The sequence below is a fragment of the Lates calcarifer genome, linkage group LG14 (assembly GCF_001640805.2).
Source record: "Lates calcarifer isolate ASB-BC8 linkage group LG14, TLL_Latcal_v3, whole genome shotgun sequence".
Classification (NCBI taxonomy): Eukaryota; Metazoa; Chordata; class Actinopteri; family Centropomidae; genus Lates; species Lates calcarifer.
In genome coordinates, this window is record NC_066846.1 from 11789685 (window position 1) to 11811919 (window position 22235).

The 22235-nt window shown below is 43.1% G+C and overlaps 2 protein-coding genes across 6 annotated transcripts in view; both read right to left on the bottom strand.

The window, feature by feature from the left end:
- The window catches only part of zgc:109889 (uncharacterized protein LOC553542 homolog), a 35063-nt gene extending 22203 nt beyond the window's left edge, over nt 1–12860 (bottom strand). The window contains exon 1 of one of the 4 annotated variants that reach the window (XM_018674083.2): nt 12270–12860. The gene's annotated coding sequence lies outside the window, so the exon portion shown is untranslated. The other 3 variants (XM_018674082.2, XM_018674086.2, XM_018674085.2) reach the window with 3 other exon arrangements.
- Nucleotides 12861–15100: 2240 nt separating this feature from the next.
- Nucleotides 15101–22235, bottom strand: part of htr2cl1 (5-hydroxytryptamine (serotonin) receptor 2C, G protein-coupled-like 1) — a 110459-nt gene continuing 103324 nt past the window's right edge. For both annotated transcript variants that reach the window (XM_018674078.2, XM_018674079.2), the window contains 2 exons: nt 20712–20947; nt 15101–20341 (listed from right to left, as the gene is read on the bottom strand). In XM_018674078.2, the coding sequence (XP_018529594.1) occupies nt 19769–20341; nt 20712–20947 (809 nt within the window). In that variant the 3' untranslated portion in view covers nt 15101–19768. The remainder of the gene's footprint in view (nt 20342–20711; nt 20948–22235) is intronic.

The window sequence follows — 22235 nt, forward strand, 5'->3', positions numbered from 1 at the left end:
TTCTAAAAATCATTTTCAGAATAAAGGTAAGCGTCAGTTAAATCTGTAGACCTCTAATGTCGAGCAGCAACAATATTTCAGACCTCTAAAGGAGAAAACGACCCTCAGGTATCTCAGCCTGTGGATTACAGTATCTGAAGACTTTTTGAGGACACCAAGGGAAGGAGGAAATTAACAAGATGACAAGAAGGAAGAAGGAAAAGAGCCAAAAAAAAAAAAGAAAAAGAAAAAAAAAAGTGTGTCGTGGAGCCATGGGAACGTTGTCATGGCAACGCGCTGAGGAATCCGCTCCGCTGCTCAAAACTGGAACTCGGCGCGACTCCGAAAATAGTATGAAAGAGATGGAGAGACGAAGGGGACAGGGAGAGATGGAGAGAGAGAGAGAGGGAGGGAGGGGGGAGGACAACCCTGTGAAAACTAAAAGCAGAAACTTTAAATTCTAAGTAGGTCTCCGGAGGATTTATTGCAGTCTGACACCTGCACTGATACAACACAGGATGGTTCAGGGTGCAGCGCTGGAACAGCAACATAGGATGTTGTCTAAGAGTTTGGGAAGTGAAACTCTCAGAGGCCACTTCAGATCAAAGATTCATGACAGGATGAAATAGTTTAAGGACACTGCAGAGAAAAGTTTCAGCCGCATGAATTACCCCGTCAGAGACTGTTAGCTGCTGCAGGCTAACGTCTGGAAAGATACGGAGGAGCAGAGTTTAAGAATGTAGCATGCATCAGGCTATAGTTACAGTTCTGCAGCCTGTGAGTTTGTTATAGACTCATTTTCACCTTAGTTTTAGAAAGTCAGGCCAACTGCTTCCCCTGGTTTCCAGTCTTCATGCTAAGCTAACTGGCTACTAGCTGTGGCGTTATCTTCACTGGCCAGATGGGAGTGGTATCAATCTTCTCTTCTAACACTGCAAGAAAAGTGTGTCACTATTCCTTTAAGTTTACTGCAGATGGTGTTTCAAAGACAAAGCAAACAATTTTTGATGCCATCGATCATTCATTAGTGCAACAAAGACCAATGCAGAGTCATGTTTGCCTCCTCCAAGGATGTACTCACCCCTGAATTATCTGTTATCTGAATTATCTTATGTTATGGGGCACTTTGACACCGACTGCACCGCGACATGACTAATGTGTTTGTCTGGGAAATCATCCAAAGTTCACCTTTTGGTCACGGCTGTCTGACACACTTCTCCCTCGTCTGTATCTACAGCACATTCAACACCTCCTCCTCCTCCTCATGTTGTGATGGCTGTGGGTATAATTACAGCTGTAATCAGATAAGACTTCATCCCTGTGGTCCAAAGCTGATTGCAGCCTGTTGGCGATCAGGTGCCGAGACGTTGGACCAAACATCGCCCCCCCAGTTTGGCTGCTGCACCCAAACACCTCCCCAGGGAGCACACTACAAGTCTAGTTTCAAACTCGAGTCAATGCAGTGACCTACTTTGTACTATATTTAACACATTCGGGCATTTAATTAAGTCGATGGTAAATCATTTCTGACACTTCACATGAATTGCTTTATGTGCAGGAGTGCACATTTGAGGGAGACAGACGCATAAAGAGGAGACGGTATTAATTACTGTCGTTAACCAAACTCATCATTCCTGCAGGCGGTCAGCTAATGCTATTACTGCTCCGTCTGCTCAGCCATATAGACTTAAGCACACACACACACGATCACGGATGCATACACACGCCTCTCCTACTGTGCTACATCAAGCTCAGTCTGTTGTGAGGAAGGTTAGCAACCCGCCCCACACTCATCCCTCTTCCCCCGCTCCATAGGAGGGACCTGTATAATCACAGCTAATTAGCTTTCTACAGTAACTAATGGAAATGACAAGCCCTGATTCTTTATGACGATATAATTAGGGACCAAGTTATACCCCCCCCCCAATGCAATGGCAAGCTGATGCTGTGATGCTGTTATCACGAATGGGTATGAAAGCTAATGTGACAAGCTATATGGTATATTTCATAATGTGCAGCTTACAGAGGCTCTGCTGCACAGTAGCTTCTCTGAATGGTTCTCTGAATCCAGCACTGCTGAGAGTAAACCTGAACGCAAAGATAATATTGACAAAATGTCAACAGGGGCTGGAGCCAATCCCAGCGGCAGGAGACGCCCTGGAGAGGTCGGTAATTACACATTAAAACCACAAATACTTGAATTTCTTCTGTTTCAGGTGCTGTACATCCCAACGCTCTCGCTCTTATGTTCTGATACTAGTACTGTGTAAAACACGCAGGCTAATTAGCACAAGCAGCGCAGCTCATGTGTGATGCTTAGAATAACGCTCGAAGGAGAATGTATAATTACGGGGGTTATTAGGTCACTTGCTAATGTAAATGAATTAAAGGCAGCGCTACAACTGAGCCTTAATAGAAGGTTCTATTGAGTGTGCTGTGACACCTGCTGCAGATCGAGGTATTGTTAAGCAAAAAAGCTTGAATGTGATGTGTAATTTACAGCACACCTCTCATTAGTTCACCTTATTCATTTGTGCTAGTTTTCAAGACATCACGCTGTAGCAGTGAAATAATACACTCAGAAAGTATAGAGGAAAAATGGAGAACATAAAAATTAGTATTTAAATAACAGCTTTTATAAATGCTCTTGGTGTAATTAGTACATCGTGTACATCTATTTAATTGAAAACTTAAAATCTCTAATTTTACCTTAAATAATTACAGCTTTTTCAGGTACTTCCAATAATAACTGCCTCATTGTTAGTTTATCAAGTGGACAAGGGGGATTTTTTTTTGACAATGCTTTAGATTACACCTAGCTTTTGTACCATTACGTACAGATAAATACATGTCATTTTGTAAATCGCGTGCCTTAATCAAACAGTTTTTCTCACCACAGTAAAGAAAAAGTCTATTGGAAAGTGATGAGACAGGCTGGCATAGCCAGGGCTAGCTGGTTAGCACGCTAACTTCAGTAGAAGAAAAGAGCCAATAGAAGCAAAGAGAAGCAAAACACTGGTGTTGCTTTATGCTCTAAAAGCTTCTTCAGCTGTGTAAAGATGAAGTCTGATGCTGAACTTGCAACATCCTGTTCAGTGATAGCAAAAACTTGCAAACAGCTCCTTTAAAGAAGAAAAAAATACTGCTTGTACAAGCTCTATTTTAGACATAATAACAATGTTGTAAGTTTCCAGTCCTTTAGACCAAAATATTGTGTATTAACGTGTGAGAATTTCCAAAATACAGTTTGTTTTCGTTCTGTTAGAAATCAGTTGGGTTTTGCCAAACCAGAAAACCAGATTATTTCAAAAGCCACAGGAAACTATTCAAAGGCACCAACTCATTTTTTTCTGGCTGCCAATTTTTGCATCACTGCTTTTCTGGATCAGGTAACACCACACACACACACACACACACACACCTCCTCTTCCCTTCTCTGGCACCAGGTAGAGTTAATAACAGCCAGTTTTAAATCCATGTAATGTAACAGCTAGGACTGTAAACCCAGGCCTGACTGACAGTCAGCGAGCACACAGCTATGAAAACAGGAGAGTGAGCCAACACAGTGAAACAGAGCTAATGTTTTATTCTGAGTCAGGATTACTCTGGTTTTACTCTGCGGGGCCTCGGGAAGCTCTCCACTTGGTTGTACTCCAAAATGTCAGCTCACAAAAGACATCAGCAAACGAAGAGCAGAAGAAAGCAGGAAATAAGAAAAAAATAGAATAAAAAAAAACGACTGGGACGAGCTCTAAAAAGCAGCCTTGTTTTGTTTCATGTCACAAAAACGTCAGAGAACGGGTTTTTCTTTGATGTCGCTAGAACCAGACTGAGGGTGATAATTTAAATTTCAACCGCAATGATCCCAGTTACAGCTTCGTTTTAACCCCAACCCCCCAAAACCCAGACTCCCGCCTCCTCGTGGCCTCCTTTCTGCTCCTCCATCCTAAACTCTCTATATCCTCTCACACCCTCCCTCCCTCCCTACTCCTCCTCTCTCTTTGATGTCTGTATTTGTTGATGCTCTTGGGTGAGGAGCCATTGTACAAAATGATCATAATTACGATGGCACGTCCCCCCCTTTCTTGCTAATCCCCCCTAAAAAACAAATTATGCAAAAGCGAGAGGAGAGGAGACGGGAGATTTTACGCTTGCCTCTCGCTTCCTCTCTCTAGCTTTTTTTTCCTTCTTCTTTGCTGGAGAAACTGCAGCGAGCTCTGTGGAGTCGTTGTCATGGTTTCTCTGGAAGTATTTTCATTTTTGGCTGGATAATGAAGCGATCAGAGCAGGACGGAGAGAGACAGAGGAGAGTTTACGCTGAGGCAACGAAGTTCTGCAAGAGATCTCTGTCACTTCATCGTCTCTAGGGGATGTGTGTGTGTGTGTGTGTGTGTGTGTATACAGTACCTCTGAATGCAGATGAAGTGTTATGAAACAGCCACTTTAATGGAAGGTGAATAAAACGTGAGACAAAAAGAGCCAACGGCTTAGTGTATCAGAGGGGTGGTGTTTATCATGAATACACAGAAAAGGTTATGAATGCTTCAAAATGGTTTTGCTCAGGCCTTATTCAGGGTTATATTGACATTAAAACACAGTGAGAGTTCGTACCTTTGTCTCTCTGTGTTGATCTTGTATCAAATAACAGTTATGACAGAGACGAGGATCAGTTTTTATCCACGTGTCCTATAAAACCTGGTTCAAACCTGCTTTAAAGAAGCACAGTGGTGCTTAGTTTTGTTTCAGCTCTGCCAACTAGTTTTCCTGCTCAGTGGTTGTAATTAATTTTCAAGTAGGTAATCCATCAGTTAGCATTTACCCATCTGTATTTTTTATTTTTTTAATGTTATGGTTAAGCAGTAATACAGTGGCGCACTGGGACCATTTTAAAAACTCTACCTAATGGTGCGTTCAAGGAAGCTCTGACATCTGAGAACCTACAGCTAGTCAATAGAAATCAGCTCTGACGTGTTAGAAAACAATGTAAGATGATGTTTTTAAAACTGCATATGCAGTGTAATGATTTCAGTAACACTGTCCACGGACGTCCAACATTTCTTTCAGTGTTGAAATGCTGCGAATGGCGTGAGGCAGGTAAACGCTGGTCTGTGGCAGCTGGATCAGCTTCGATCATTCGATCACCTGCTGAGCTGAATCGACAAATCCTGAAGCATCTCATCCTGTTATCAATGTAGTTTCTGGATAAGAGGTTAAACTGCTGCCTCACTCATTAAATACTTTAATTTAAATCTTTAGGGAAGCATTATAAGAACTTCTCATTAAAATATGTTAAAACGCTGCTATGGTCTTAAAAGGGTCAAATCTAAAAGATACTGAACATCTGCAGCTACTGTACCAGCAGCTTCATCTCTGTTCGACCCTCTTTTATTCTCTGCTAATGTGGTTAGTAAACAGGTCAGCCACAGAATGAATGCAATGTTTCTGAACTGCATTCAGTCCTCTCTCTCTCTCTGTGTGTGTGTGTGTGTGTGTGTGTGTGTGTGTGAGAACTCCCCTCGTGCCCCTCCGTGACCCCGTCTCTCACAATTAAATGTGTCGGCCTCAGCACGATTGCAACAAGTCATCCGGCAGAACCATGTGACCTGACACTCTCTCACACACACACACACACACACAGAGCGAACTGGGTCTACTGGTGTGGGGTTAGTGGACAGCAGGGACTGGGCGTCTCACTGTGTCCCAGATTTCCTGCACCCAGTTCAGACTGAGGGAGGTGGACGGCAGAACGACAGCAGACATTTTGTCTATACTCAGAACTTCTTGGTTTTATTTGGTGAACGAAGCCGAAATCATTGCAATTACAGGGCTTTTAATTTGAAATGACACCTGCACGATGTAGGACACATGGCAGCACCAGGCCGAGGCCAGAGGGAGAGAACGAGAGAGAGATTTGACAAGCTACCACAGGGTTAGATCGATTATTACCTTCTGATTCTCACTCAGTGTACCCAGAGCTGAGCTCACTTCACAGACCTGACTCAGAAAACAGTCATTTTTCCAGAAAAAAACTGATAAAATTTCCTCTTGTTTACAGCTATTAACATCAATAAACAACACTACTACAAGTCAGATTAACTCGCTGCATGCTAGTCATGGGAAATCTGTTTTTTAATCTGCTGTCTGAAGCAGGATGTTCACACATTTTCTGACCTTTTAAAACAAGAATCTAAATATATGCTAATCTGTGGTTAGACTGACCTCAGCTCTGTCCTCCATTATTAACCTTAGCACCGTTAAAGAGCACCATACCTGGTCCTGTAGGTTTTAGAAATTAAAGGGGGGATATTGAGATTCTGTTCAATCGATTACAAACCAGACAAGAATGAGTGTGTGTGTTTTTGAAGTGCTGCCGCAGAGAAGACAGTGAGGAACTGGATCCAGGCCGTCTGCGGGGAAGGCTGCATCTGGAGGAAGCTTCGCTCTCTGATATCACATCTTCCACTTTTCTGATCCCCGTGGTATAAAACACCACAGACCGGCTGAGCTGGTGAACCTGAGCTCTGAGTTTACTGACGTCAGGCTACAAGACTTCTGGTTCAAATAAGGTCATATTTATACTTCCAACTGCTTTTTCTACTGAATTCAGGCCTGTAAGTAACAGCTGCTCTTAGAGCTGACAGTGGCTTTGATAAATATTTCATTTCTGAAAGCAAACAGACAAACATTTGGTGGTTCTAGCCTCTAAAATTGTCTCTACATCATAGTAAACTGTTAAACTGTAAACTCTCTGAACAAAAACACAATTTGAAAACCTCATCTTGTTCTCTAGGAAACTGTGATGAAAGTTTTTGATGTTTTATAGACCGAACAGTTCATTAAGTGATTCGACTACTCAGGAAAACAATGACATTAACTCTGTTAATTGTCCTTCCAGGTATTAAATCATTTATTAATCTATCATTTCTTTACTGTTAATTTAGAAAACACCAATCTCAAGTTCCCAGATCTCAGTTTCATATCTCCAAAAAGGTTTTCTTCTCTGAACAACCGACCAAAACCAAAAATAATCAATTTATTCAGACATAAAAACACAGAAAACCAGAAAAACGTCACATTAAAAAAAAAGCTAGAATCAACAGAAACTGTCAGATTATCATACTGAGACACATATTGTCAAAACCAACCATTTGCCTCTGAGCAAGGCAGAGAACCCTTCCCCGTGAGCAGGGAAGAGACCACAGGGATCAATGAAAATATCATGTTATGGAAATGGCCGTGCCAGCTCACTTTAAACACACTAGTTAAAACACACACAGTCTGTGGCCAGAGATTGATGCTTGAGGTCAACGCCGGATCGATAGCTTCGTCGATACAAACCACCGGCAACACCCAAACACCGCCCATAGCAACCATCGCCACGGCGAGGCAGCCCCATCGATCACCACCGCTGAATGATTCAGCCTGGAAATCGCTGAGTAAGGGCTGACTTCCTCGGGTGGGGCGTGAAAATGTGAGGGCAGAAATAATAGATGAAGACACGGATGTTGAGAAGGAGAATTCAGCATGAAAAAATAATCTCACACAGCAGCTTTAACATCCACAAAGCAAACACACACACACACACACAGCTGGCAGATTGAGGCTCACACAGCGAGCCGATCAGTGTCATCGTACGGCGTAACACCCACGCTGATGCGTCGTCAATAGACCGGCCTTGCTTGCACTTTTTCATCCCGCCGAGAATTAAAAAAAAAAAACAACTAAAGCCGACACAGTTAGAGCAGCGAGGTCAGACGACCAGGTGGAGGAACTGATGATGCACTCTGCAAATTCAGGGGGAAAACACAGCCTGGCAACGCTCCCAGCAGCCAGAGACAAAGTGCTTTAGAAAACATCTCCTGACAACAATAATGCTGAATAGTTTCCTGTGTGTACCTGAGGAGCCGCCATGCAGAAGTAACTTTATAATAAATGGCTTCAGGCGGCGCAGTCAGTGGTAGAAATAAAGTAAGAAATGGAGATGGTGACAGAGTTCATGCCAAAGGAATATCAACAGGAAGATATGAGCATGACGATGTTTTACAGCCTGGTTGTTTCTATAAACATGCTGCTAAACTGGTTTTTCCATCATCTAAGGGGAATACTTTGGAGGATACACTATTACCTGTGTAATGTTACATAAAATTAATCAGCAACAGTGTCGATAATCATCAGTTTTTCAAAAATAGAGCTTAAGTGAACTGTATCGCATCTTTAAAGTTACTATATGTATATTTTTATAGCATCTTTCAAGCTAAGTTTTACTTTGTGCAGTCTATGTGTTGCTTACAGCCAGTTCATCTCAGTAGAGTCAGACGTTTTCATATTCTGTACTTAGTACCTTTAACTATAACCATTATTCTATAGCTTTACCATCTGGTAATGGGAACAGAGTGTATTGCACTGTATGGAAGACTCATGACAGACAGATCCTATTCAACGTGTCAGATGGCTATTCAGACTATGAATAGCCCCGGAGCGGATCTCTAAGTGGCTACATCACTCAGTCTGAGTGCTCACTGAAGAGGCTGCAGCGTATCTTCAGAGTTAATTCAAACCATTAGCCACAACGAGACGCGCCGAACATGTGTCCAAGGGAAAATCCAAAGGAAGGCAGAGATCTGTTTAAATAATACAATCAAACCCCCATTTCCTTTCACCTGGAAATGTTTAAACCGACCAGATCTGGTTCAAAGAGGAGGCACAGGAGGAACAGACTGGAGGTTCAGTAACAGAACAAGCTCCTCAGGGAGGAAGAACAGAAAACATCCATGAGAAAGAACGTGCATCTGGAAAATGTATAATGTGTCTTCTACCCAGGGAGAGAGAGGCTCTCCTGGACGGCTGAAATACATATTACTGTGAAAACACAACGCTCACCTCTGGAATCCTAATCATCCTCTGGGAAACAGCTCAGAGTCCTTAAATCTCTCAGCAAAGACTCTACAAGGTGCTGGCAGACAAAAACATACAGCGAATCCAAGATGTCTCAGGCTGGCAGCCATCCATTTTTGAAATTATACAGTGGATGTATTTACTTCTTGAGCAATGAAACTAAAAGCTTAAGCCTAAACCTGAATGGAAAGCATTAAAAATCACTAAAACTGCCCGTATATTCAGTCGACCGTCACTCATGTTTGCACACAAAGGCAAAGTTTTGTTTACAACAGAGAGAGAGAGAAAAAGGCAACAGCTGCAAAGTAAGTCTGGCATCACAAAGACTCACAAAAGAACAGAAACACTGAAGCAAAAGGAGAAAGACTAAAGTGATCAAGTGTGTTTGTTTTTCGCTCTGAAATGAAGGATCACAAACACAGACCTGGTAGAGAGAATGAAGAAAGTCATGGAAGTTGTACAGGATTTGACTCAAAGTCTCGCTGAGACTGTTGGAAAAGTGTCACCTGACTGAACAATAATTCCTTCAGTAAATTTACAGATAACTAATTCAAAAATCCACTTATTTATTAAGCAAAAATGACCAAACAAAATTTTATATCATCACTTTTTTTTCTTTTAATCTAATGAAGTACTTTTGAGATGTTTACCCTTGCCATGCTAACACAGTTAGCATTGTTTTTGACATTTCACCAAGTAAATGATTAATCATTTCCAAGAGCAGCTGGACATTTTGGAAAATACATGTATTCCCTTTTCTTGCAAGACTCTAACAAGAAGATTGATACCACCCTCATGTCTGTACACTAACTAAGAGGCTTTCTCCAGCAGGCCTAGCTTAGCCTAGCATACAAGCTAGAAGCAAGAAGAAAAAGCTAGAGTGGCTCAGTCCGAGGTTTAAAAAAAAACAAAAAACAGGTACCAGCACCCATAAAGTAAAACAATTAACACGTAGTTTGTTTAATTAGTACACACAGAAATGTACTGTAAACATACAAAGTTATAGTTTTGCTGTGAGTTACTTGATGCTAGCTCGGGCTAGCTAGCTGGAGCTAGCATCAAAAAACACAGTCCTGATTTCAGTGTTTTTACCAGTTAAATATTCAATATGAAGAGTGAATCTCTGTCGTACGTTGTGGGTTGCGGTCAGGGCAGAAACACAGAATCTGTAAATGCAAGCCAGCTAGAAATTCCTTTGGGAAAAACAGGAATTGTGCATCTAAAAAAGCCCCTGAAAAGCCAGAAAAATGCCCTTTGTGCCCTCAGCAGAGAACATGCCTTTGTCAACCAGCGCAGCATCACCCCTCCTTTGTCTTTGCCTCAATCCCTGAAGTCAAAAAACTGTGTGTGTGTTTTTTTGTATGAGTGTGTGTAGTTAAGCATCCATGTGTGTTGCGCTGTGTCCTTCTTTTAAGCGTTTATGCTTATTTAGTGCTCAACTTTCTTCGCCCTCCTTCCTCAATGATTCGCTTATGTAAGGAATCAGCGCAAGCTTGTCTGAGCACCGTCTCTTATGAATACAACTCTGTACTGTACAGCAGATTCACACACACACACACACACACACACAAAGGAAGCCTATTATCTAATCACTGTTCACCCAGGCTGGAGTCTAGACTTGAAAAGACTCAGTTGCAGTTATTTTCAGTGGTAAAATGTTGAAGTCATTCCACTTCCTGAGCAGTTTAGATTGGCAGGGCCCTCACATTTATCTATTGTCCACTTTATCCAGTTATAATGTTAGCATTGTGTCAAATGCACTTTGTGGCGTCTATGTTAAAAGTGCTGTTGCAACAGCGTCAAAGTAAAACATGCATTGACTAACGAGTAACCTGTAACGTAAAGGTTCTAGCAACAGCTGCTACAACCCTCCTCTATGCTGACTTCCATGTAAACCACTTCCCTAACTGGCCTTACAAGCCAATCATGGGTTTACAAGATGATAAGAAGTAAAGCTCAGCAGTAGAGTAGGAAAAGGGTTCTAGGTTAGATTCAATGTCTGGCTCAAAGGCACTTCTGCAGGGAAACCTCACCCTGTTGACTCCTCACACTGACATTCCTTGCAAGTAGAACTCAATTCAAACCCTAAAACTGGACCACTTTTAACTCAATGTCAAACCATTTTGGAAACATTCATCTGGAAAAAGATCAGAGAGATATTTCTGTGAAAACTAGTGGGTTTGGAAAACTACATCTTGATCAATCATCAAAACGACCAGTCGAATCACGGATTGAGATCTAGTCTGAACAGCCTGTTTGTCAGCAACAGTTAGCACTAAGACTCAACCTTGATGACTCGGACTCGGACTTAAGTAATGGGGACTCAACTCTGACTCTAATTTGGTGACTCAGATTTGGACTTGGACTTGAACACCAGGGTCTTGAGACTCAATTCTGGCTCTTCTTCGGTGACTCGAATTTGTACTTGGGACTGAAAAACTGGGGTCTCAAGATTCAACTCAGGCCCTTCTTTGGTGACCTGAATTTGGACTTGGACTCAAACACCAGGGTCTCAAGACTAGTCTTAGACTCGAGGTTTAGTGACTCGACTACAACACACCAAAATTCAAAGAGACAAGCGCCTGATTTACTCCGATATATTTCAAGTGTTTTGTTCCATCATCAACTGCACTTGTCCTGTGACACATGACGAAGACACGATCACCTCCACCTCGATTCAGATTTCAGGAGGCCTTTAGACGAGCAACTACGAAGCAGCAGCTACAAGAGCAACAGGAGCAACATGAAGAGAAGCAGCAACGAAACAGCCACAATAAAAAAATCATTCCATGATCAAATATAACACATTTCTCATATATATAGTTCATTTTGATGCGTTCTTAATGTCCAGAAAATGGGTAAAATATATGTGCAGGGACTTACGGTGCTCTATGCAGAATTCCATAGGGAAAACATGCAATTTTAGCAGAACTGACAGAGAACGGATCCCTGCCACAGACTAATCCTCCTGCACACCTCCTGTATAAGCCCCACAGCTCTATTTCCAGTCGGCACACAGCACCACAGGCTTATTCGCTGCCAAATCCTATGACACATTCAACCAACTGGTGACATTTTGTTGCAGGGATCTACACCTGACCAGCGCGATGGAAAACGACGGTCATGATAACGGCAGGAGGAGGAGGAGGGGCGGGAATAAACGGGGTGTAAAAGCGAGAGGTTTCGGCTAATGAGGCTCTAATTAATAAGCATGCAGCTCAAGCCTTCTCCACAAGCGCGGGTGCATTGTGTATGTGTCTGTGTGTGTGCGCGCGATGCAAAAACAACAACAAACGCTGCCTCCCCGTACGTGCTCCCACAGGAGGCATGAGTCCACACCGCCGCTGTCACATGAAAACAAGATTTAAAATGCAGCCACATTTACCTGGCCTCACCTTCTTCTTCTGCTGCTGCTTCTTCTTCTCTCGCTTATTTAAATGGTTCTCTTTCCGTTCCGTCTCTCCTGCTCCCGCATTTCATTTCAGCTCGTCCATGTTCGCAGCTCGGAGGATGGATGGATGGATGGAGAGAGGAGGTGGAGGAGGAGGAGGAGGAGGAGGAGGAGGAAGAGGAGCGAAAGCCTTTGAAGTGAGGAAATCTGGGGCCCTGCTCGCAACCCAGCTGCGTGGACTGGATTTATGTCGTTTCCAAGGCAGCGTCCGCGGACCCGACCAGCGTCAAGCCGCAGCCTGTTGTAGGCAAAGAACACTTCCGTTTGCGACTTCAAAATAAAAGACTCGATTAAAAATAGTTCAGGGGGAAACATAACCTAACACGCGAGAAAAATAGGAACATCTTTTATTAACAGTTTGTGGGATGTAGGATATCTGCAGTATATTTCTGACATACATTTTAATCAATAGTATATCTTTAATTTATTCAAAAATAAATAGAAAAATGTACCTTTTCTGACTTTGAATATGAATTTAGAAATGGTTGAATCAGTTGCATAACTACCTGAATTGCCTGTTACACAAAATAAATGAATAAAATAAGAAAGTTTTACATCAATATACAAAATAAGGAGAAACCTGCTGTCCTTTTTCCAGGAGAAATAAAAAAATAAATAAACCATGTAGCTAGATACCTGCACTAATGTGGAAGATGTATTTTAATATTCTGTGTTGGGTTTAATGCTAACATATATAAATGATTTCTGATAGCAGAGGTTAAACCTTCCTTGTATACACACTATCTACAGAACCATGACAGGGCTGAAAAATGTTTTCAAACTTTTAAAAACGCGGTAGCTTTTAGCTTTAAACTGATAAAAGTTGGTGAACCAGGGGGTATTATCACTCAGTTTTTGTCCAGGTCAAGTTTTTACCACGTAACTCACGTAGTTTCTAACTTTTCTCCTGAAATATTTTAGATTTTTGCTGCAATTATGTGAATGAAATGAGAGCACAACTCACCTGTATGGCTACAACTACCAACGTTACTGTCTCCGACCTGCATTTTATGACATTAATACTCGTTTATTTTAGGCTACTACTACACTCAAACATTAATACTGATGTACAACGAAGCAGTAATCGTTCAGAATGACTTTATGTTGAACATTAAATGTCTTAAATGTCGGTGTTTCTGCTGCTACCTTTAGCTAACTTGACGGACATGTCGGTTTCAACAAACCAGGGAGATGCAGCAAATTCGTGTAACGACGCATGCGTACCCGAAGCGTTCCGAACGTAGCCGGTGGTAGCCGAGACCACCACCCACTCCGTGGAGCAGCATGCGGTGAGCTGAGAGCAGAGCGCCGCGCCGAGGAGGCCGAATATGACACTAAACACCTAAACACAGGTGGACCGGAGGATCATGTCGCTTTAATTTATGAACTGAAAGATAAAATAATAATAATAATACATTAACGAATTACCTCAGCACAGATTGTAATTAGTAAACCAGGGAGGGCAGAAACTAAAACCTGCGCAAAGGTGAGCCACTTTTCATTTGAGGCTACTTCTGCATAGAATATATATATTTTTAGAAGTCATAAACAATCCTCCTAAAACTAGAACACAGTCATCGTTGCGGTTTGCTCCTTTACAGGACTTGTAGTTGTCTCCCAGCCTCTCCACTCGGCGGCGCTGTTGCCTCATGTTGGACACGGACAGTCCTCAGAGTCTGCCGCTGTCCGCGGTGCTGATTTTAATGACGCTGTAAACAAGGCCTCATGGAGGCGCGTGTCGCTGTCCGTGGTGCTGATTTCTCTCAGCTTAGCAGGACTGAACGATCCCTTTACCTGGAAATTCACGACTGGTATTATTGGTATAGTTGGGTTCCTGTGAAGTCTCCTGTATGAGATGATTTATTCCTGGAATATTCTCACAATATTTCCCCTGTCAGACAAATATTTAATGTAATAACAGGGTCATAAAGCACAAAAGTGTCACTGTAAACCTGTAAAAAGTCTAACATAAAAGACAGTACTGTCAGAAACTGTCACGCTGTGGTTCTCTCCTGGTTTCTGTGGTGCTTTCTGGGACTTCCTGGGGCAAACTCTGGGAGTTTATTGTACACTTTGGGGCTACTGTGGCGCTATCTTGTGGCTTCATGTGGTAATAACACCTGGTGGTGAAGCTCTGCTGAGGCTGCGGAGGACAGGATGTCTGCAGTGCCCCTTTAACCCAGCAAGCCCTCTCCAACCCTTACAGTGTATGTATATATAAATGTCACACGATAACACTATAAAAAACTATGTGTTGTCCACTTTGCCCACGTGTGCGTAGTACTCACATCATGAGGGTTTCCTGCACGGCTCAATGGGTAGAGCATGACACTGAAACACAGCCAAGGCTGAGGGTTTAATTAGCTCCAGGTTCAGCTCTACTCAACGAGGCACTTTGGATAAAAGCCTCCACTGATTGGCAGATGTTCGCAGCAAAAAAAAAGAGAACATAATAGTAGAGTGGAGTGGGTAGCCAGCCCAGGGAGCTGGGATTTATACTGTTATTATCAAATCCCCCAGTTTACACGGTGAGGTATGTGGCTGTTAATCGTCAGAGGGGAGGAAGACTGAGCGATTCAGTAACTTTTACCACGAGGATTGTTTACTGTAGTGAGCTGCAAGAGATGTGGTTAGCTACATAGCCAACATTAGCATTAACAGCTGTTTACTTACCGACTAAAAGGTTAGGAATTTCAAGGCAGTGACAAACACCCTGTGATCTGTAGAGTGGATGGACTAAATTGTGGTGAATATACAAATAAAGGCAACTGTCCACACATTAGAATAATATTTTAATAAATAAATAGCAGCATCACACAGAAAAAAAGAAAATATACATTGTGTGGGTGATGGCGTATCATTGTATAAACTCAAGAAGATGTGTTGTAGACAAACATTCACAATTAAAATGGTATAAAAAACAGCCACTGCATAAACAGAAGAAGGTTCAACACATAAAAAGATTGCTAACCCACGAGCGCCGGATCATACAAGAGCGAGACAAACCAGGCAACTGATCTGTGTCGAAGCAAACGAGCGTCAAAGAGTGCTTCAAGAGTCAGCGTTTAATGCGGGTAAGGTGCGCCGGAGAAGTTGGGTTTGCCAAACTCTTGAACAACCTGCAGCTCTGGCTACTCTCAGAGCCATTTACTGACAGAGTTACACGTCGGGGGAGGTGGGCGAGACAGCAGTGAGGCTAAGAGATGATATATTAGCAAAAAACACAAGTTTGGACCGTAGTGCTTTTGGGTTTCTGTGTATGAAAAAGTTAGTTTGTCATACCTGAAAAAGTTAGCATGTTGAGGTATTTATACATTTAGATCCGAAAACTGTGAGATCCTGTGAATTCTTTAGGTAGGTTGTCATTTTAAACTTAGTGCTAATAAACTGTTTTTAAAAGAGAGGAAGTGTCGCACCAGGCCTCCCTGCTGGATCTCATAAAACTGAATGCAACAGGTCGACGTTTTGGGAAATCTTTCATGGATATAACTCTCATGTCTGTGTGTTAAATATTAGCAGCTAGTTAGCTTAGCATGTGAGATCAAGTCACAGTAAAACCACAACTTTTTCCAGTCTTCATGCTAAGCTAAATTAACTAGCTACTGGCCATGACTTTATATTTACCATACAGCCACGAGACTGGTATCAGAATAATTCCCAAAAAGTCAAACTAGTTCTCTAAAGGAAAAAATCCACCCTTGGATTCTGTTACACCGTGTCACCTTTTTTTCTTTTTCCTGCGCGATAAATGAGTTATTTTGTGGTGAAGTGATGTAATTTACTGCTCCTCCTGTTACCAATATCCCTGCATCTAAAAATGTTCAACCTGTAATGGAGCTTCAGTGGAATATTTCAGTGTTACATCAGTTTTAAAGCACGCAGCTTTAAAATATAAATTGAACAACCTCATAAACACATCACCGGTATCCTCAGCACTTCAGGGTGGATTTCTCCTTTAGGCTTGCACATTCTGAATGCTCCGATTGTTTGAGCATCAAAACGTCTCACTCATAGAGTTTGACCATTTTCAAACACACTACATAATTTTCTGAAACACTTCCTGCACAATGCATTGTTGCCTGGCAACAAAAAATAGTCCCTGGAGGAGGAGAGAAGCCCAAAAATCATCCCTCCTCAAATGTATTAAAATGAAACTTTGTCAATAAACGGCTCCTGCTATGTCTATACACACCAGACCTGGATCGAATTATTAGTTGAAATCTTTTCAGATGCTTTCGCAGAGTGATTGCTTTCATCTGTCTGGACTGAGAGCCGGACTGGATTGGCATCTGCAGGGACGACCCCCGATTCAATCCACTGTGCCAGACACAATCGATAAAGACTCCGAGAAATTACTGAATCAATCTCAGGTAGCAATTTGAGCCAGGCCTGGTACACACACAGGTACACGGGAAACATATAGTTATTACATTGCGACATACTGAGTTGGCTGGCCTGGCTGTAGCTCTTTGCTTGCTTACACCTGGATGGATCAACTGTGACCCATTCGACTAAAGTTCAGAGAGTCCTCTCTTCATTTTTCCTCCTGTTTGTGTCGTTATTGTTTGTATTTTGCATTTTGATAAAGATGAAATGCCTGCATGAACTGCATGCCGTCTGCAATGTGCACATTGTTGATTGCTCTTTGTTCGTTCTTTCTTTCCTTTCTGGACTGTTTCACTCCTTCTGTGTATTAAAGAGAGGAAAAATAAAAACTGAGTGAGGCAGAGAGGACCTTTTGAACAACACTTCAAACATGCACGATTATTTGTGGGCGAAACCTTGGTACGGGCTCGCCGACATTAGCTCATGTAGACCTCTCCCTGTGGAGAGAAACGTGGTGCAGATGACCACTGAGTAAGTCTGTAGCATACAGATAGTGGATAAATTATACAGAGAAGCATAGAATTAGAATGAGGCGACTCCCAGTTCTTGTGTTTCATTCTAACTGTATGCAGAGGTGGCTGCAGACCTCAGGCTCCGGGTTTGATTGGTCCACTGCCGGCTTTGACCTCTGCTCTTTGACCTTGATGGGGGAGGGATCACGAGTCAAAACACTGTACATTCAGCTGTTGAAGTGATTCTTATCTAAATTAAATACTGTTACAGTGGGGGAGTAATACCTGCTTTGGTATTCCAGCAATTTATACTGAACATCCAGCTATTTAAAGGTTTAAAAAAAATGTCCAAAATTGATTATATTTAGACTTTTAGACTCTAGTACGTGTCAAGCTCCAAAAACACTACATTTCCCATAATGCATCTCAATAGTTTATTTAAATGCCCACACCTCCAGTTTGTAAAAAAATAGTTTCAAGCCCAGATCAGGGTTTTAATATAATTATTATTGTTTATTATATTATTAGTTAGTTAGTTAACCTCCAATTGTTTTGAACTGAATCCACCTGATTACTTTTTATTTATTTATTTCAGTTATATCGAGCATATCATCTCTGCAGAGGTGAGTTTGTTGCTAATAAATCTGAAAAAAGCTTTACACTGTGAAATCCACATCATATTTAAACCTTGTGTGAGGTGTTATACTGCAGATATCTCAGCTGACAGAGACGCAATGTGAGAGGAAGGACGGCAAGAAAGTCAGTGTGACCGAGCTGTGAGGGCTGGTGGAGTCAGGGGACCGTCTCTTAGCGTATTGACTTTCTGTCCGTCTTATGCAACAGATGAAAAATCTAAAGGTGTTTGGTCTTTGAGTCGCACTCGGCGTCACGGTGACTCAGGCTGAACAGAATCAGTGAAGAGTCTGATTTAGAGGGTTCAGGGTGAAAAATGTTATTTCTCTGAGCTTTTCATTCTTAAAAAAAAGCAAAGATGTGACAGTGATACTCTGATGGAGATAATTTAGAACCGAAGCTCATTGATTAATATGCGAAAACATTAATGTTCCCTCCTTGGCTTTCACTGTGCTGTCTGAGCTGCACGAGAGAAAACTCTCACAGCTGAGGGATTTCTGGAGAGAAAAGATTGATCTGCTGGCTGACCTTGAATAAAAATCCTTTATTTTAAAAAACTAACGAGGGAGAACTTTTTTGTTCGTTCGAGAAACCGTCCTCGAATCTCAAACAGCCGGCTCTGAGATTCTGATGTGACCTGTTAATATGTATGTTAAGTAGTTTGTTGACTGTTGACAGGGCGTGTATCACAACAAGTAACCCTAAAATCCTCTGTCTGACTCGCTGAGCAGTTAACTGTTAATGTGCTGTCTAATTCCTGTGATTTCTCATCTACAAAATGACACCGTTTAGACGAAGTAAAGCTTCGTGTGATTTGATCACAGCTGGGAAAGTGAGTTTTCTAATGTTTTATGAAGGTGACTCAGTGATAACGATGGCAATAAGTTGCTTTCCTTTTAAGGGTGACATCAGAGGAACATTTGTGCACTCTTATTTTAATATTTTTTTAACTTTTAGATTGCTTCCTTTTAGTTTAAACTTTGGACTTTAATTCTGTGAAACGTGGTTTTATTGTGAAGGGAAGCAGGAGCCTGACAGCTGTGTTGGACCAAAGGCCTGCGCCATGTTTTTCTTCTTCTTCTTTTTTTTAGCTCTTTTAGTCCTGTCTTGTTCTGTTCAAAGGGGAGCGACCTCTCTGCGTCACGCGACCAGCAGATGGCACTGTGAGTCCACCAGAGCCCAGTGATCGTTGTACATTCCTTCATCTCACAAACTTCGACTGCAGCCTTGAAAAAAAGTTTCCTTTAGAGAAAATCCCATTTCTGTCTGGCTGAATAGTTAGATTATACATGCTGGAAAAGGTTCATTCAGAGAGATTTTATGACCGTCGGCGTCAAGCTTGACCGGCACACAAAAATAGATTTGGTTTAGTTCGCTTGGCGTGGAGAGAATCCACAACAAACCAGAGCTCAGACTGCATTTTGACTCTGTGAAGGCTCAAAGTCGCAGCTTGACCCCCGTTGACCTCAGCGGTTGGTGCTTGATTCTGTAACCTGCATCAGTGGGACTCCACGGACGGCAGCTCGACTTCATACCAGGTGAACAAAGATTCACCGGCTCTGTCGCTGATGCTTCGCCCCTGTCTGGATCTCAGCTGGCACCTTCATCCCCAGGAAGTAACAACTGCCTTCGTTCTCTATTTACGGCCTGAAGACCAACATTTTGGAAACAAATAGAAAACAAACACAGCTGAAATATTGGTTTTCATTCCAAAGCGGCAGTGGAAAATCCCACTCTGTCACCCGTGAGGTAAACTCTTCAGATTTCTCTACACACCGATGTAAGTACTGCACTTCTGTGTGGGGATAAGGCTCCTCAACCGAGACTAGTCCTTCCACAATAAGTGTACCCACTGCAGGAGTTGAAGCCAGTGAAAAAGGCTGCAGGCTTCAAGCACCAGCCCGTTGAAACGCTGCTCGGCTCAGCGTCTGCGGCTTTAAAAAGAAGACGTGAAACGACAAGAAGCACGCAGTCACACGCTGCTTGTGTGTTCTGTGGAAGCGGGGCTGTAGCTGATGAGCGACAGCTCCTGCTCCAGCTCCGTTTCTGGCTCCGTCTCCGAGAGTATGCCGATGTTGTGGCACTCGGAGAGGCTCTGCGAGGCTATTCCGATTTGCGTCCCGTCGTCCGTCGTGTCCTCCGGGTCCACCGTCAGCCTCCCGTTGTCCCCCCTGCTGCCGTTGCGACAGTTACTGTTGCGGTCCACGCCTGCTTTCCCGTGACTGCCCATCAGGAGAGGGGTCACGGCGTGCGACGGGCACGGCGGGGGGACCAGGAGGGTTTTGCTACTCTGTCCGGCGGCGTTGGCCCCCATTTTGTACTGGCACCTGATGTAGCTTGAGAACGCTCTCCTGTAGGTCTTATTAAAGAGGGTGTAGACCAGGGGGTTGACTCCGGACGAGATGTAACCCACCCAGACGAAGACATTGAGGAGGTCGTGGAGCAGAGACTCGTTGCAGGAGCCGCGGCACAGGACGAAGGTGACGTTCGTGATGAAGAAGGGACACCACATGATGAGGAAGAGGAAGAAGACGATTCCCAGGACCTGAAGGGAGAAGACAAAAAGAATATTATTTAGTAATAAATCATAACTCCTGTTTTCATTCTCTTGAATGCTTCTCAACTGACACACAGTGAATGCATCATGAGTAGATTTATGCCGTTTAATATCCTTGTTAGTTCGTCACTTCTGCTCGGATTCTGCAGCCCTCCTGAGCGCTCTGTGACTCTGGCAACGCTTCAAGCTTCGTGATGCCTTGGTGCTATCGTCGGCATCATGTTGAAATTCAACACCCAGCTCTACCCTGAGTGTGTTTATGTGTTTACTCCCCAGTTGTTGCCTTTGTGGGGGAAACCTGAAGCACCCTAAATCAGACGGACGAGCGCTCTGGCTCATTCCCGCTCTTTATTCTCACCTTGGAGGCACGCCTCTCGTTCTTTATGGCCTGCATCATCCCCCGTCGCCCGTGGCAACCCGACGTGTCGCTCCGCCCGGGCCCCGCGGCCGGCGAGCTGAGCTGAGACGCCACCTCGGAGCTGGGGATGATGCTTATGCTGTCCGACGTGGAGGCGCTGAGCAGTATGCTGGGCTCCGCTCCTTTCAGACAACTGAGGGTGTTTCGTCTGCTCTGGGGGGGCGGAGGCTTTAACTCTGTGGGAGAGAGGCAGGTCATCACCTTATATCAACACATTAAGGTTTGTGGTTGAACATTTTTACACTTTGTCAGCCATAAGGAGCAAAACTGAAGGATGGGATTTGTCCATGTTATCCCCATGACTCCCTCTAAATGAGTTACCAAGAAAACTGCTGCAGATTTCACCCGCTACAACAACCAGTGAAAGCACGCCAGTTTCTGTGTTAACAAGGCTGCTGACATTTTCCTGGGAGGAGGCCAGATGAAAAGGTTAAACATGAGGCGAAAGTTTCAGTCACACTTTTCTCTGTCGGGGGACAGATGGAGGATAAGGTGGAAAATGGGCACATTCTGGCACGTCATGCATTTTTATCTCTGCTGGTGGAGCTGAGGCTCGACCTGGAATCAGGAGCCAGCCGGCCATGTGCTGTCCAAATCGATCAGACAGATAGCGGCTGTCTGCTCCGCACCTCAACTGCAAAGCCTCATTCACAACTTTTTACAATTCACTGTGGAAGAACTGGCTTCTTCCTAAGCCCTGACGCTCCCAGTGCTGCTCCACCAATCAAGCTTTCCGTTCACACATGGAACACAGCGCAGCTTATGGTCTTATCGACTTTCTGGCTAAAATGGCTAATTTTATCAGGTGTAACAAATTAAGCTAACATCAGCTGTGTGACTTGGAATGCAACCTCCCACTGACTTCTTCATATTTCCATGGTTACACACATTTTATCTCGCTAAAACACTGAAGCTAAAGCTGCATGACATGAGCAAAAAGTGAGCATTCTCACAATTTGGTGATTAAAAAAGCACTGTTCTTGTAGCGCTGTAAAGCTAGCTGGTTAGTCTTAATATTCTCAGTAGAAATATGTAAGATCTTCCTGCCAACATGACCCCATTTTTCAGTTTGTTTTCTTTTGTAATAGTGCAGGAAAAAGGCTTAGCGTGAGGGCTAACGTTCGACAAACCGGCTGTGGTTCTGACCTGCTACATTAGAGCAGATAACATCAATTTCTTGCAATTTTACTCTTCAAATGCAGAGTATACTCTCACACAGTTTCTATATGTGGTGTAAGCTAAAATAGCTCCTCCATTATCCTGTTTGCCCTTGACAGTCTTGTCGTACCAAAGGTTTCGTGACCTGCAGCCGGAGAGGAAAAAAGCAACACTTTGGTGTCGTGGCGTTCTTTGTTTCTTTTACTCGACTGGCTCAGGAGTCGAAAACACAAAGCCATCAGTGTGTTTTCTGCTCCTCCTCAGTTTAATTTGGGGATTTTTAAAGCGTATGGAGTGATTACCGGC